We start from the raw sequence: 16,431 nt of genomic DNA on the forward strand, positions 1-16,431 counted from the left end.
ATCAGTCTGAACTTCTTGGAGAAACATTTTTGAAAACTCTAGTTTTTATTAGAGTCTTTAAATTGTGTTTCCTGAATTTTATTAAAAAGTCTTTTTTAACATTTTTAATAAGGACTTTTCTTGTCCTGTTTCTGATGTTAATAAGGTCTTTTTTTTAGCTGGAGAAAAAATTGATTATACAGAGGAAACAGTGAAACTGACTATGCTCAAGAGAACCTGATCTAACTTTAATTGAAGACTGCCACTGAGTTCAGTGGGAGTTGGATCAGATCCAAAGTTCTATCAAATGCACAAAGTAAACAAACTGTAAAAAAGACACATTATTTTCACCATAATCTCCTCCAGTTACAGCAATATTAGAAGTCACACCATAATAGATCCTAAATTTTCACACAGAGGTGATTTTTCTAGTTGGCATTGTCCTTTTAAATACACACTTAGGGACAGAAATTTCAATTAGGTTTATTAGGCTACTGTATTCTCAGCCACGACACTTTTCTCGTTTGAGATGAGACTAAATCAAAACATAAATGAAACACATGGTTTCATCTTAGTCTTTTCAAAGTTACCAGGGCAGCCAAAATCAAGAGAATTGACTTTGTGTTTAGTAGATGGCTCAAATAAAAAAGGTCTGCTTGTGTGTTAGTATTAGTTTGTTACCCTTACTCTTATCACTACTTCCATTTTTTAAAAACCTGAAAAATCCTAAACAATAATTGGATTATGAGAAGCACAAGTATAAGTGTCTTGCACTAACTATATTTCTGATTAAGTTTAAATCTCATCTAATTTTAGGGATGCCCCCATTAGCACAGTATCAAAGTGCCACACTATCTGTAATTTATCTATTCTTACATCCCTGTGAAATAGGCAAATACTATTTTCCCCATTTTACAGATGGGGAACTGAGGCACAGAGAGGCTAAGTGACTTGCCCAAGGTCACTCATGAAGTCTGAGGCAGAGTAGGGACTTGAACCTAGGTATGTGTTTATACTCTGAAAAGTGACTATGCAAAATGGCATTGTGAGATTCTCTCCATGTGGATTGTTTCTCAGTGAGTTAATTGCCCATTATACACATGTGATTTTTTTTTTCTAATTGGTGAATAAGAAAGTAGCAATCTTAGTCACCTTTCTAACCATAAATGCACTTTAAATTTTCAACTATATTTTTATATTTTCATTTTTTATTATAGATTATTCTATGCATAAAGATAATGCAGAATCTCTTTGAGTTGTCTGCATTTTGTTTATATAAAGGAATCTGGTGTATGGAAGTTAATGATGGCCTCTGTCAATATATCACAGTGGAGCACACATGTTTTCTGTAGTGATGCTGTCAAAAGACTGCCCAAGGACTGTTTCTGTGTTCAGCCTGTCTTCTACTGCAATATTTGTGAGTGACTAGGGCAGGGCAAAGGTTTCATTGGGTCAAAGAAATTGTTCTGAAACAACTGAGAGCCTAAGGCAGATTTGGTTATTATTTTTTTAATTTGCATCAAGAAAGAAAAAGATGGTAAAACTTTTATCAGTTTTAGTTAGCATAATATAATTTAATTTAGAAATCAGTGGCTAATTTTCTCCAAAAAATGTTCTTGTTCTACAGTTTTAAAACATATTCTTTTCATTTCTTCAATGGTCATTCTTTGTTCACCACCGTTTGTGTATTGTACAAGGAATGGAGAATTGGGAGTCTTCAGAAGGGTTGAGCGAACGCACAGTGAAGTTAAATAAACAAGGCACAAGAAAATATTGATCCAAAGGTGTAGCCAATTGTTTGACTGCAGTTGCTGTTCATTCTTTAAAATGTTCAAAAGACCAATTAACCTAACTTAGCCAAATTTATTGTCTAAAAACAAAGCAGTACAAGACAAAAGGGAGACAGACATACAAATTCTCACAGAGTGTTCACCATATACAGATTGCGTGCTTCAGAGATGTGCATTTCAGCTAGCAGTATTTATTGGATGATTTTACAAGTTACAAAACTCCTTACACATCACTAAAATCCAGTTCACCAGTTCATACCAGTTCTTTAGTTTGTTGTTCTGTACCTTCCTTATTTTTAGTTTGGCTACTAGCATTCCTGGTACTGGTCCATAAAGGTACCTCCCTGTACTCATCTGAATATTCCATTCCAAGTACTGATGAGCCATGAAAGTTTCCCCTAACCATACTTGGTACAAAGTATTCTTGCATCTTTGCTTTGGCAAGTTTCCTGTTTTGTAATACCAAAGCTGACTTCAGGTTTTCAAAGTGTTGTGGGATACATTATGTGGGTGAACAGAATTGTAGGAAAAGCATATTACATTCCGTTAAAATAACTTCCCTACACTTCTTATATTAATACCATGCACATAATACCTTTTAACATGGTGCATACTATGCCTAACATATATGTATTGGCTAACAAAAGCTAATGAGACATACAGGAAGTGATTGAAGTAAAATTGGTTGGCTATATTCTAATAGGTAATAATTGTATAAAAGCAATCTGTGTGGTATATTAAACTACTGGTCTCTAGAATCAAACCAAGAATTATGAGCCAAACTGTAAACCTCTTTTACAAACTTTATCCTGAAAAAGTGTATTGTATGTGATATTTGTATGTTGTCTTAACCTCCTTAGACTTTGAATTGCACATGTAAAAAATAGGAGTGTTAGTTGTAGCTGCATGGAACTCACACCCAGCAGAGCTGAAGTGGGGGAGACAAAGGGGTTTGTAAGCCACCTTTCTTTTTCGAGGAGTGTCCCTGTGGGTGTTCCACGTTAGGTGTTTTGGCACCCTATGTTTGTAATCAGAGTTTTGTAGTAGCAGTGCCCCAGCTTGCTGTGCACACCCAGCAGCCGTCTCACACCGCTCCGAGTGGTTACTTAGCATGTGCAGCCAATCGTCTCCCAGTTCCTTTTGTACTGCCTTTGTCTTGAGTTGGAGCGACAGCAGTGCCTCTCTTAATCTTACATACCTCAGCAGTTTTCTGTTTTCCCAGATGTATTAGACTTTAATTTCATTATTTATCCTCTAGTTTATATTTTACTTAAAATCTTTCCAAAAATTTTTTTTGGTTAGCTGTTCCCCTCAATCCCTCTTCCCCCCTCCCCCCACCTCCTAGGTGGGTCGCCGGCTTCAACAACAAGAACAGAGACCCAAATATGGACTTATTCTCCTTCTTTCTCAAAACGAGTATCCTCTCAGGCATGTCTGGCTCTCCCGGCTTTAAACGCTGCCTGACTTGCAGACTTTCGATACTGGTAGCAGACGGCCACGCACACTGTGTCCGCTGCCTTGGTGAGACCCACATTACTCAGAAGTGTCGACATTGCAAAAAATTGTCTGCTAGGACAAGGAAGGCTAGGGACCTCCAGATGGAGAAATCTCTCAGGCCAGCCTCCAACCCCGAGTCGAGAATGCCTCCTGGCCAGCAGTCACCAGCAGCAGCATCTGACAGGAGATCTACCTCAAAAATGGCTGGTAAGGAGCCTGCTTCCAAAAAGGCTGCTAAAAAGCGGTCTTGCTCTTCCCCACAGTGAAATTTGCACAAAAGAAAGCAATCTCCCAGTGGAAAATTTGCCCCAGTACCAATGGCACCAAAAGCATCGGACCACGAGGCACCAGGAACGTCCGGTACCAAGACTTCCCAAGGAGCTAAGGACCTGGTGTGGGCAAGCTCTCATGGAGGTACGCGCACGAAAACCAAACCTCCCAGGTTGGCACCAACGGAGCTGAAGAAAACCTCGGCACCGAGTACTGTAATGGCGCCCCCTGATGTACCTACGCAATACAGTAAGCCATCAGTACCAACAGCTCTCACTCTGCTCCCATGCCACAGCATTCTGACGTCCCTGGCACCGAGACTTCCAGTACCACAGCAATTTATGCAACAGGCGAACCTCATGATTACTTCAAAGTCTGGCACGCTCCTGTTCAGTACCGACGGTACCCCAGCGAGACCGGGACCAAACCTGGTGGCTACTCCCGTTGGCTCAGCCATCTCCAGCGATGAGGAAGAAGAGGATGAGGCAGGGACATGCACCCCTCACCACTCCGTCCCTCAGCCAGAACCGTCTCAGCATTACACATCTGCTGACGTATGAGGCTGGCAGGCTCAACTGTGAGTGCCACCTCCAATGACTTTTCCACCCAACTGGGCATACTGGGATCCATGGGCATTATATAGGCCTCAGGACCTCAGCCTCCCCCTCCTCTCCCCATTCCACCAAGGTCTAGAGCAACACGATCCCCTTCACCACCTGCCCCAGCTCCCTCAGAGACATGGGAGGAGGAGATAGAGGAGCCCGAGGGTGATACCCTGCCGCCCACCCACATTTCATCTTCATCACTGGATGAAACAGTAATACCACCCCCCACACACACATCGGGACGATTTCAAATCATTCCAGGATCTTTTCAAGAAGGTAGCTGAATCCCTGGACATTTCCTTAGCAGAGCTACCAGAAACCCAACACAGGCTTACAGACATCCTCCAGGCATCTCCATCAGTAAAAATTGCACTGCCTATCAATGCTGCCATAATGGATCCTGCAAAAATAATCAGGCAGACACCTGCCACACCCCCGCCTTCTTGTAAGAGATCTGACAAGTGTTATGTGCCAGCTAAAGGGGCCGAGCTTCTGTTCACTCACCCTGCACCAAATTCTTTGGTGGTTGAGGCTGTTAATCAAAGGGGAAAACAACACCATCTAGAACGAACCCTTACGGTAAGGACTGGGAAAGGCTAGACCTATGGACAGAGAGCCTATTCCTCAGCCATGCTCCAATTTCGCATAGCTAATTATTCAGTCTTACTAGCTAAATACATGCACAACCTGTTCTCTAAAATGTCAACTTTTATTGAACATTTGCCTGATGACAAAAAAGAACAATACAAGGCTAACATTTCTGAAGGGGGTCTCGTTGCCAAAACAGGCCTCTCTCGACTCCGCAGATACGGCAGCATGCTCCATTGCTACCTCTGTGGTCCTGCTTTGGGCATCCTGTCTTCACCTTTCCGGGTTCCCTAGGGAGGTCCAGGCCACAGTCAAGGATTTACCCTTTGAGGGTCAGAAACTTTGTGGAACACACAAATGTGTCTTTACATATCCTGAGGGACTCCAGGGCCACCTTAAAATCCCTGGGTATCTGTGTACCTGTGAACAAAAAGAAACAGGGCAGATTTTATAACCAGTGATTCTGAACTACCCCAAACACCCAGCCGCAAAGACAGTGTGACCAATGCCATAAACAGACAAGATGCAGGCAGAACCAAGATCAGCCTTCCATGTCTCAACTACTTCTACTCATCTACTTCCAGACAATCATTTTGAAGATTTGGTTGAGGGCAAGAGACCTCCACGTTCTTTGATCCCAGAACTAGACCCAATCTCTAGCCCTTTTTGGAGACTGTCACCGTAATACCCAGTCTGGAACACTGTCACTACAGACAAATGGGTTCTGGAAATTATCCAGAAGGGTTACTCCATCCCCTTCATCTCTCTTTCACCTACCCACCCCCCTTCTCTGTCCATCTTCAGGGACCCCTTTCATGAGCCCCAGTTACAACAGGAAATAAACCACCTCCTACAATCAGGGGCCGTGGAACCAGTACCAGATCAATACAGGGGAAGAGGGTTTTATTCCCATTATTTTCTCACTCAGAAAAAGACCGGTGGATGGAGACCCATCATTAATTTAGGACAGCTCAACAAATTTGTGAGAAAGCAACTTTTCAAAATGGTGACTTTTTCCATGATAATTCTGGCATTAGAGAAAGAAGACTGGCTCTCAGCCCTCAACCTACAAGATGCTTACTTTCATGTTACCATTCACCCGGCACACAGACGATTCCTGAAATTCACCCTGGGACATCAACATTTCCAATACAGAGTGCTCCCCTTCGACCTGTCATATGCCCCAAGGGTCTTTTCCAAGGCCCTCACGGTCATTGCAGCTCACCTCCGAAAACTGGGGGTGATGATTTTTCCATACCTGGACGACTGTCTTTTAAGGGCGTCGACAGAACGTGCAGCACTAAACGCCACACAAACCACGATAATCCTCTTTACAGATCTCAGACTACAGATAAAAGTGGAGAAGTCCACCATGGTTCCTGTCCAACAACTGGAAACTCCCTCGATTGCCTCACCACAACAGCAAGTTTACCCCAACAGTGCTTCCTCACCTTAACCAATTTGATTACAACGATCATGGACAGTCCACAAACGTCCGCCAGAATGTGCTTACAGCTTTTGGGGCACATGGCTGAAATGACATTTGTCATAAAGCATGCCAGGCTACACATGAGATGCTTACAGGCCTGGTTTTGCACCATCTACATACCACATAAACATTCTCTCAACAGACGTCTCACTATGCTCCGTAGGACTTGCTCACATGGTGAACACAAGCACAGAACATCTGCACAGGTGTTTCCTTCCAACAGAAAGCTCCTATTACAACGATCGCTATGGACCCCTCCCTTGTGGGATGGGGAGCTCATTTACGCAACAACGCCATCCAGGGTCGCTGGCCTCCAGTAGAATCCAACCTAAACATAAACATACTGGAACTAAGGGCTGTCAGAAATGCATGTGAGCACTTCCTGCCCTTGATCCAAAACATGACTGTCAAGATCCTTACAGACAATATTGCATGCATGTTCTATATAAATCGCCAAGGGGGAGCGCAATCATACTCTCTGTGCACAGAGGCAATATGCCTCTGGAACTGGTGCATCACCAACAACGTAGACATTTTGGCATCTTATCTGCCAGGATGTCCAAACACGACAGTGGACCAACTGAGCAGAGACTTCTCACAAACCCATGAGTGGGAGCTGGATCATTCAACTCTCTCAGCCATATTCAACCTATGGGGGTTCCCCATTATAGATCTAGCCACAACAACTCAGAACGCAAAGTGCCCTCAATACTGCTCCCGAGCCGGACTGGAACACCACTCCTTGGGCGACGCTCTCCTAATAAAGTGGGAAACACCACTATTGTATGCATTCCCTCCAATCCCACTCCTGAGTCGGGTCATTCACAAGATCAGGCAGGACAAATCCAGGATCATTCTCATCGCACCCACAGGGCCCAGACAAACCTGGTTCCCATACCTGAGACAGATGGCAGTGAAGCCACCTCAAACCCTTCTAATAATACCTCACCTTCTGACGCAGGACTCAGGACACGTCAATCACCCCAACGAATCCCTTCTCTTTCTCAAGGCCGGGTTACTCCATGGCTAATGGGGATTTACAAAAACTATTCTGAGGAAGTGAAAGACGTCCTACTGAACAGTCGAAGATTAACCACACGAAAAATATACACACAGCAGTGGTCCCAGTTCTGCATTTGGTGACAGGACAACCATATTGCTCAACAGTCGACCCCACTACCCAGGATACTGGACTATATACTGGGCCTTAAGAAATCGGGGTTATCTAACAGCTCCCTCAGAGTACACCTGGCCGCCATCACTTCATTCCACAACAAGGTGGACGGAGTCATTATCTTTGCTTACCCAACTACTAAACACTTCCTAAAGGGCATAGAAAACACTTATCCCACCCTAAAAGACCCTGCCGCCATGGGATCTTTCTTAACCTTGTTCTCCGCAGTCTAATGGGGAAACCGTTTGAACCCCCTAGCAACTTTTTCTCTGTTACACTTATCCATGAAGATGGCCTTCCCCATTGCCATCATGTCAGCAAGGCGGATGGGGGAATTAGGTGTCCTAATGGCACACCCACCTTATACCACATTTTTCAAAGATAAAGTGATCTTACGGCCACATCCCAAATTTATACCCAAGGTGGCCTCCCCATTTCGCCTAAATCAACCCATATGCTTACCTGTGTTTTTTCTGAAACCGCATGCCGACCGCAGGGAGGCATCACTTCACACGCTAGATGTTTGCAGAGCGCTAGCTTTCTACCTAGAAAGGACAAAAACATTCAGGAAGTCATCTAGACTATTTCTCTCTATAACAGAATGTTCCAAGGGTCAAACTATTTCGAAACAGAGATTGTCTAAATGGATATCAAGTTGTATCCATTTGTGTTACCAAAACAACAATCTACCAGCTCCGCCAGGAGTTTGCACTCACTCCACCAGACCATTATTAATATTGGTGGCCTTTCTCAATAATGTACCCATCACGGACATTTGCAAAGCAGCTACTTGGGCATTTGCCCATACTTTTACTAAACATTACACATTAGAACAGCAATCAGCTGCAGATGCTCAGTGTGGACTCTCAGTGCTATCTACAGTCACTAAACCAACTCTGAAGCCCCTCCCCTCCACTGAGGGGCATTGCTCAACAGTCACCTAAAGTGGTGCACCCACAGGCACACTCCTCAAAGAAGAAGAAAAAGAAGAAGATTACTCACCTTGTGCAGGAACTAAGGTTCTTCAAGATGGTTGTCCCTGTGCGTGCTCCACTACCCCCCATCCCTCTACTTCAGAGTTTCACGTCGATTCTCTGGTGTGGAGAAGGAAATTGGGGACGGTTGCCTGTGCACAGTAGGTAAGCGCTCGGAGCGGTGTGAGATGGCTGCCGCACGTGCGCAGCCAACCGGGGCACTGCTACTATAAATCTCTGATTACAAGCACAGTGTGCCGAAAGTGGAGCACCCACAGGGACAACCATTTTGAAGAACCTCAGTTACTGCACAAGGTGAGTAACCACCTCTTTTTGCTTCCACTGGTCCTGGTATTAGCAGGGAGCCAAACCACCTACCAGTGCAAGTCAAAACATCCACAGGGCTTCTCTAACTTACACTAGTAGGAATGGTCCCCAGCATGCCGCTTTATGGCACGCGCATAAAGGGAGCAAGTGACAAAAAGCCAATGTCCCTTTTGTAGTGCTGGGCCAGGATCGTTCATGTTGTCCAATTTTGCTTTTCCAAACTACTGTTCTGTTCCCTTGTACTAAGGCTTTCATTGTGCTCATATCTGTATTACAGACTAAAACATTGAATCAAAGGAGAATATAAGAAAATAGAGCACTTCAAGTATCATGTAAAAACTGCAGGGATCTCTAATATTTAAAAATATTGTTTTTTCTCTTTAAGATTTCAAAAATGTAAAATGTGTAAGAAGACATCAGACAGAGTGTGAAAACTAGATATTAGGTTCCCAATTTCTGATGTCATTTTTTCTGATGCAAACTATATCATTATTATTGATGAATGCTGTCAGATGAAAAGAAAAACAAGATTTAAAATGTACAGTGGGATCCATGTCACTAATTGAAACTGACACCACAGTGTTTAGAGAATTCCACTTCTCCTTCTGATAAGCACACAGGCCTAGTTAATTCACTAAGTAGCCTTTATTAAATTGAGCAGATGGGAAATCACATTTTTTTCTTCCCTTTCTTGCATCAGACAAAGGTTAGGAAAAGGTCACTAAAATTTCCAATAAGACTCATGATATACAGCACACATTCTGCTAAATTTACTTCCATGGATTGTGTTGAGCCTGTTCTGTGTTACAGGGGATAATTTTCACTTTTATCTCAGCATGGTGCTTTGCTATTCCAGTAATACTCTACTTCAGCATTATTGATGATATTTGTGTTACAGTAATGCCCAAAATGTGCCTGGTGCTGTGTAGGCTAAAAGGATGCACTGTACATCAAGACTGTTAACTTGTTTTTATGTATGTTTTATATTCACTTTTTACGTCCTACAAGATAGTGATTGTCTCTTACACAAAACATTCATTGAAATCAATAGAATACATTTGTTGTACATGTGGCTATACCGGAGAATTACATTTTCTGATCATACTATTTCCCAATAAATGTAACAGGTTTTATCCTTTCATTTATCTAAACTGAATCAACTTTTTATTCAAAGTGTTCTTTAGACACACATCTTTTTAGCATTAAAGGTATTGAGAGATAATATAATGAATCTTTCCAAAAGCAGGTTGAATGAAAATTATTTTAGCATATATAATTAAGGAATTTTCTATTTCCTCCCCCACCTGCCATCCATCCCCAATCACCAAATTTAATGAAAGCACTAAAGGTAGCATGTACTCCATACTGTGGGATAATGAAGCTTATGTGAAATTTCCAGTGGAGGGAACAGGGTAACTGCTACATAGCATTTTTTCTTAGCAGAACAAAGAGTGACATTCATTGGCAAGGTCAGTGCTGGTAAGAAATTAAGTGCCAAGTATCAGGCATGTGAAAGACAGCTTTAACTAGAATTAAACAAAATGAGAATATCAAAATGTATGAATTAAATAATTTCATTGATGGTGATCTGGGTGTATGGAAGGTATTCATAGCAATACATGTCTTTGTCATTTTTATCACAGTCTTTGGTTTGCTCTGTGTTGCAGAGTAGTTTTAATTACTTATATTTATTTTGTAGTGGCTAGATGACTGCAAAAGGACATTTGGTGCTGATGATGGCATACACAGAACCAATACAGATGCTCAGGTAGGTGACTGTCTCTTGTGGATTCTTTTTATATAGTTTATTAAAGTAAAAAACTTGTGTTCTGCACAAAAGCCCTTTTTTGATCTTCTTAAAGATTAAAGTATGTTGGTAAAGCTTTTCATTTCAGTTATCAAACCATCTTTTGGAAACTTAGATTCTTATGAAGTATTGGCCTAATAATAAAGGGCTGTCTTTTATGAAAGTGAGCAACCAGTCTCAGTTCAGGGCTTAATAACATTGAGTTAGATAAGCAGGGTAGATACTATCTGTGTACCAAAGCAAGTCTGCCTTTTATGCAGATGTTTCTAGAAGAAAAAGGATTAGTATTCTGTTTCTGTGCTTGTCAGATAGATTATTGTCTGACCAAAAAGCTGTACTGAATCTAATATAATTAGTACCATATACATATGTATGACCTGTCTGGAACAATATTTTGCTTTATTGTTGTGTTTTATTCTTAAAGTAGAAGCATGACAGAAACTTTGTCAAACGTTATTTTGCTAATTACTATCTAATATGAAACAACCCATTGTTATTAGTTGAATGTTGTACTTATTTGTAAAAAACGTGCATGCATACATTGCATGAGGATCACCCGTGTCTTTAACACTACTAATTGTTGTAATAGCCTTGTCTACTTGAGACAAGGTTTGTTTCTTAAACAATATATGCATAATATTCTCACTAAATGTACTGTAAAATGGCGTGGGGGTGGGAATCCAAGCATATACATTGTTTTGCTACTGTTGGGTACATGGGTTTGATTCTGCCCTCTAGGATTGTGTAATAAAATTGATGAAAGACAGAATTAGAATAGATTTGTTTAAAATCACTTTCATAGGCAGATTTGACAGGGAAGGTAAAAAGGAAGAATACGATTCCCCCCACCTTTGGGTAATTCAGAATGCATACACAAAAACTTCTTGGGCTATGCCTACGCTGTGAGCTAGGGGTGTGATTTCCTCATGTGTGCATACTTGTGCTAGCTCTCCTCAGGCTTGTATAGCAGTGTAGCTTCAGGAGCATCGATAGCAGAAGCACAGCTTAGATGAATACCCACTGGTTTAGACAAATACAAACTCAGCACGCCTCTGCTGCTGTTACCTGTGCTACTGCTATTTATACTCATGCTAGCTCAAAGAGGGCTAGTGCAAGCATGTGTATGCAGGGGAATCACAACCCTAGCTCACAGTGTAGAAAAAGCCATGGACTTTGATCCTGCCCAGTCTTATGAATCACTCATAATTATGTATCTTGAAAAATAAGTGTGTGGAGAATCCGTTTTTTCAATATCTGAAGTGAGGGGCATTATATGTCAGAGGTCAGACCTAAGCAGTAAGAATTATTGGATGTCTATATTCTGAACCCAAGTCAGGTGAAAGGGGTAAGGTTGCCAGGTGTTCGGATTTCGACCGGAACACCCAGCCAAAAAGGGACCCTGGCAACTCCAGTCAAGCACCGCTGACAGGGCCATTAAAAGTCCAGTTGGCGCGAGGCTGGCAGGCTCCCTACTTGGCTCCACGCAGATCCCAGGAAGCTGCCATCATGTCCCTCCAAATCCTAGACATAGGGGAGGCCATGGGGGCTCTGCGCCCTGCCCCCGCCACAAGCGCCAGTTCTGCAGCCCCTATTGGCTGGGAACGTAAGGGCCAGAGGGACATGCTGACAGCTTCCTGGGAGCTGTCTGAGGGAAGCGCTGCCCAGATCCCACACCCCAAACTCCCTCCCACACCCAAACTCCCTCCTGGAACCAGCACCCCCTCCCACACCCCAACCCTCTTCCCCAGACGTGAGCTCCCTCCTGCGCTCCAAAGCCCTCGGCTTCAGCCCAGAGCCCCCTCCTGCACCCCAAACCCCTCATCCCTGGCCCCACATGAGAGTCCTCACCCCCTGCACCAGCCCGGAGCCCCCTCCCACACCCTGAATCCCTCATTTCTGGCCCCACCTCAGAGCCTGCACACCCAGGCAGAGCCCTCACCCCAGCACGCACCCCTACCCCAGCCTAGTGAAAATGAGCGAGTGAGAGTGGGGGAGAGCAAATGATGGAGGGAAGGGGGATGTAATGAGTGGGGAGGGGGCCTCGGTGAAGGAGCAGGGGCTAGGCAATGGTATTCGGTTTTGTGCGATTAGAAAGTTGGCAACCCAAGAAATGGGAAGCATTTTCTTCTTTTTACTCTACTATGAAATCTGTTTATAAGAATGTGATTTTTTTTAAACAAAATCCGTACAGTAGCACTGTTGGTGATGCTATACTTATGTCTGTCATTAATTTTTATTTAAAAGAAATCTTATTTTCAGCAGTAAAAATTTCCACTTTGCACACAGAGTTTCAGCCTAGAAAGGAATTTTCTCTCCATTTTTCACAAAATTTTATTTGGACCTATTTAAACTATACAAGTCTCTTTAAAAAAAAAATCCCAATTCAGAAGTTTTTGGTTATGTTTTTAGATTAAAACAATATTAGAGCACGAGATTATTATGTATAGCTGTGTGTTAAGAATTCTGAAAAACAATTTAAAATGGCCAATATTTTAAACTCAGAAAAATGGCTAAGCACACAAGCTAAATACTGTTCATAGGATATTTAATGCATATTAAAAATTGTTTGCACCCTAATATCTTGCTTGACATGTGTTCCATTGTATAATAGACATATGTAGGCATGCACACTTTCCCTACAGTGTCCTAAAGATTTATTACATACTTTACCTATATAATAATAAAATAGTACTCTGTATTTATATATCATCTTACATTTTCAAAATGCTATATAAACACTAATTAACTCTCCCAATATACTCATGAAGGCAGTGAGTATTAGTATTTCTGCTTTATAGATGGAGAAATGGAGGAAGGGCCAAATTCAGTCCTTACTTCCATAGGTGCTGGAAATATGGGTGCTGGGGTTGTTGCCGCACCCACTAGCTTGAAGTGTTTTCCATCATATGGGTTTGCCGTTTGGTTCAGTGGCTCTCAGCACGCCCACTATACAAATTATTCCAGCGCCCCTGTTTACTTCAAACCTGTACAGACCTGTTAGAACCAGTGAATGGTGCACAGGATTGAAGAAAGGCAGAGTTTTTCCAAAAAGGTTAAAGATGAGATTGTCAAAGGGGCTCAAGGGAGTTAGATGCCCAGCTCACATTGACCTTCAGTGGAAGTTGGGCATCCAACTCCCTTAGACACCTTTGAAGACATGCAGCCTAGATGCCTTGCCTGAGCCCACACATTGAGTTAATGGCAAAGCTGGCTCCTAGTAATGTGACCCTTTCACTGGATCATACATTTATTTAAATTTTTTAAAAAATTAAAAATATAGTATGTGCTCACTCACACAAAGACAGGAAAGTGCAGTTAAGGAGTTTTCAAAAAATACACCTTCTATAGACTTTCTAAATACATTTAGAAAAGACTTGAAGGAACTATTGTGGATTACTGAATGTGGTACTTGTTTCAGAAATCCTTGTAAGTGGAATGGAATGTTGATAGATTATTAAAGTAATCAACTAATGTACAGACCATTACAGGTTCAGACTAATGGGTTCAGACTAATGTACTGACCATTCTGCTATGGTCAGAAAAATGGCATCTCATTCAACAGAAACGCTTAGTTCATTGACATAAATAAGATTCTCCGACTACTTTTTAGCACTGCCGTCAATACAGCTAGGGAACAAAGCTGAATTCTCTTCTGGCACATGCATCATCAACAGAATTGTTAACTAAATCCAGTTACAGAATCTTTACCAGTAGTGATGGCAAGTGAGCCAGAAAGAAAGCATCTTGACTGTCAGATCCCCATCTGAGTTTTCAGGACTGGCAGTTAGAAAATTATGTGATCTGTAAACTGAGTAAATTTGATGTAAAAGTAATGGCGAGAGAATAAATATAAAACCACACAATACCATTTTTCAGAGTAGAACTTCACTTCAACTTATAGAATAGCTCTGTTTATGCTTACATTCCCTGTAGAAATCCATGTCTTTTTTTTCATTTTTGGTTTATAATAGTAATAATAGACCATGCCTGGCATGTACTGGGACTTAATAACTGGCTGAAGTTTATGAAATCAGCTCTTCTCTGCCGGTCACTAAGGGTATGTCTACGTGGAAGGAAAAAAAAAAAAAAAGTACAGCAGCAGGTCTGAGTGCAGGTCAATTGACTCAGGCTCATGGGGCTCCCACTGCAAGGCTAAAAATAGCAGTGTAAATGTTCGGGCTCAGGATGGAGCCCAAGCTCTGAAACTCAACAAGGGTGGAAGGTCTCAGAGCACAAGCTCCAGCCTGAATGTCTAAACTGTTAGTTCCACAGCACGTGCCCCATGACTGAGACTCACTGCCATGGGACTAGTTTTTTGCTGTGTAGACGTACCCTAAGGGCTTTGATCCTGTGCTTATTGAAGTCAATAGCAAAATTCCCATAGATTTTAACGGTTCGGGATCAGGGTTTAATCTCCTGAAATTGCACTGTGCCCAGTAGTTGCTGCTTGCCTAATTACTCTACTATTAGGTGTTAGTGAGTACAAACTACAGAATAAAATATAGGCATTGTATATATTCTGTGTATTTACATAGTACTGAAGCATAAACTGCTCCTGTGTGGAAGAGTCACTTTGATTGCATCATCTCTCATATGCTTATTAATGTATGTGTTAAGTGCCACCAACGTGCTTGGCACTGTACAAAACACAAAAGTAAAGACCTTCCGTGGCCCAAATAACTTACACTCTAAGGCCTGGTGTACACTGGTGTCAGCATGTAGGATATGTGTAGTACACGCCACAGTGAAAAGCAAGCTGTTTCCACCCTGCCAAGTGTAGCTACTGGGAGCGTTTCTCTGCTGCAGGGAGCTTCCAGAGCCTTTCCCCAGTGCCTCTCCCGCCAGAGCCTTTCCCTGCCACAGCAGCAGGAAGGTAGTGGGACATTACACTACTAAAGACAGCGGTGTAGATGGCGAAGACAGTGAGTGTGAAGAGAGCTGTGTAGGATATGTACTCTAAGGTTCTGGTGTGTCCTTACTCTGCTCACCGAAGTAGTGCCTCACTGTCTACACTGTTATTTATACCCATTCTAGGGGTGCATGCAGTGTGTATGTACTCCACATGCTACTGTAAGTGTAGATATAGCCAAAAAAGGCTTTCCTGACATTTACCACACACACACGCCCATTCTTCTTCTAAAATACTGTATGCACAATCCTAGAGGGAAATTCGACTGTGAAAATCTTGCCTTGAAGTATTGTAAAGGTCTTAATTAAAAACTCAAAAACAAAGACTTCTTGAGTTGACTCAAAATCCAGATTGACATAACACCCTAAATTCATGGGGAAAGTAATGGGGGGGGGTTCATTTTTGTTGTTTTTCTCCCCCTATGTTCAAATATGATTACATGGATTAAGGAAAATGGATTGTACAGATAATAAACCCCAATTGTTCTTGTTTCTGATGGTTTATATAAATATTTACACATATATAACTGCAGACCCCTCCTATAGCAGTGTTGTTGCTGAAGTATATTTTTGTTAATGGGTAGGACAGCAAGAAAAAAAGTTACTCTTTGTCAGTTATATCAGCAAGTGTTTAGTAATTTCACTTTGAATTCAGCCTGATATTTTTCCCACTCAATGAACCTGTTGAGAACGGTAGATATATTTCTTCCTCTAGTTTGCCTGGGGCATCTATGACCCTAATTAAAATAATTTCCTACACTAATTCTTGATCTTTTTCTTCCTTTGTATTTTTGTGACCCGCTCACCTTCTTGCTTAGCAAATGGAAATTCTAGCAGTAAGTGATGGTTCTTGATTTATTGAATACTTACCCATGACAGTCGTCAAACTGGTCTCCATCTGTTTCTTGTCCATTTGTGACATAGTAATGTCTTGTCATAGACTATTATAAAAGTACTGCGTGCTTCAATTTTGTATAGTCCTAACCCATGAACTAGTGGTCCTTTGTAAATAATATGATCCTG

The 16,431-nt window shown here is 42.0% G+C and overlaps 2 protein-coding genes across 10 annotated transcripts in view; one reads left to right on the forward strand and one right to left on the reverse strand.

Annotated features, from left to right (window-relative positions):
- Positions 1–16,431, forward strand: part of LOC144930508 (protein furry homolog-like) — a 224,732-nt gene that overhangs the window by 202,078 nt on the left and 6,223 nt on the right. For 6 of the 8 annotated variants that reach the window (XM_078852557.1, XM_078852551.1, XM_078852553.1 and 3 more), the window contains 2 exons: positions 10,393–10,461; positions 16,227–16,244. In XM_078852557.1, coding sequence (XP_078708683.1) covers positions 10,393–10,461; positions 16,227–16,244 — 87 coding nt within the window. The remainder of the gene's footprint in view (positions 1–10,392; positions 10,462–16,226; positions 16,245–16,431) is intronic. The other 2 variants (XM_078852555.1, XM_078852558.1) reach the window with 1 other exon arrangement.
- The window catches only part of LOC144930510 (zygote arrest protein 1.L-like), a 28,857-nt gene continuing 16,642 nt past the window's right edge, over positions 4,217–16,431 (reverse strand). For both annotated transcript variants that reach the window (XM_078852565.1, XM_078852564.1), the window contains 2 exons: positions 7,855–7,937; positions 4,217–5,149 (listed from right to left, as the gene is read on the reverse strand). In XM_078852565.1, the coding sequence (XP_078708691.1) occupies positions 5,063–5,149; positions 7,855–7,937 (170 nt within the window). In that variant the 3' untranslated portion in view covers positions 4,217–5,062. The remainder of the gene's footprint in view (positions 5,150–7,854; positions 7,938–16,431) is intronic.

This window comes from Lepidochelys kempii, chromosome 4, assembly GCF_965140285.1.
Source record: "Lepidochelys kempii isolate rLepKem1 chromosome 4, rLepKem1.hap1, whole genome shotgun sequence".
NCBI lineage: Eukaryota > Metazoa > Chordata > Testudines > Cheloniidae > Lepidochelys > Lepidochelys kempii.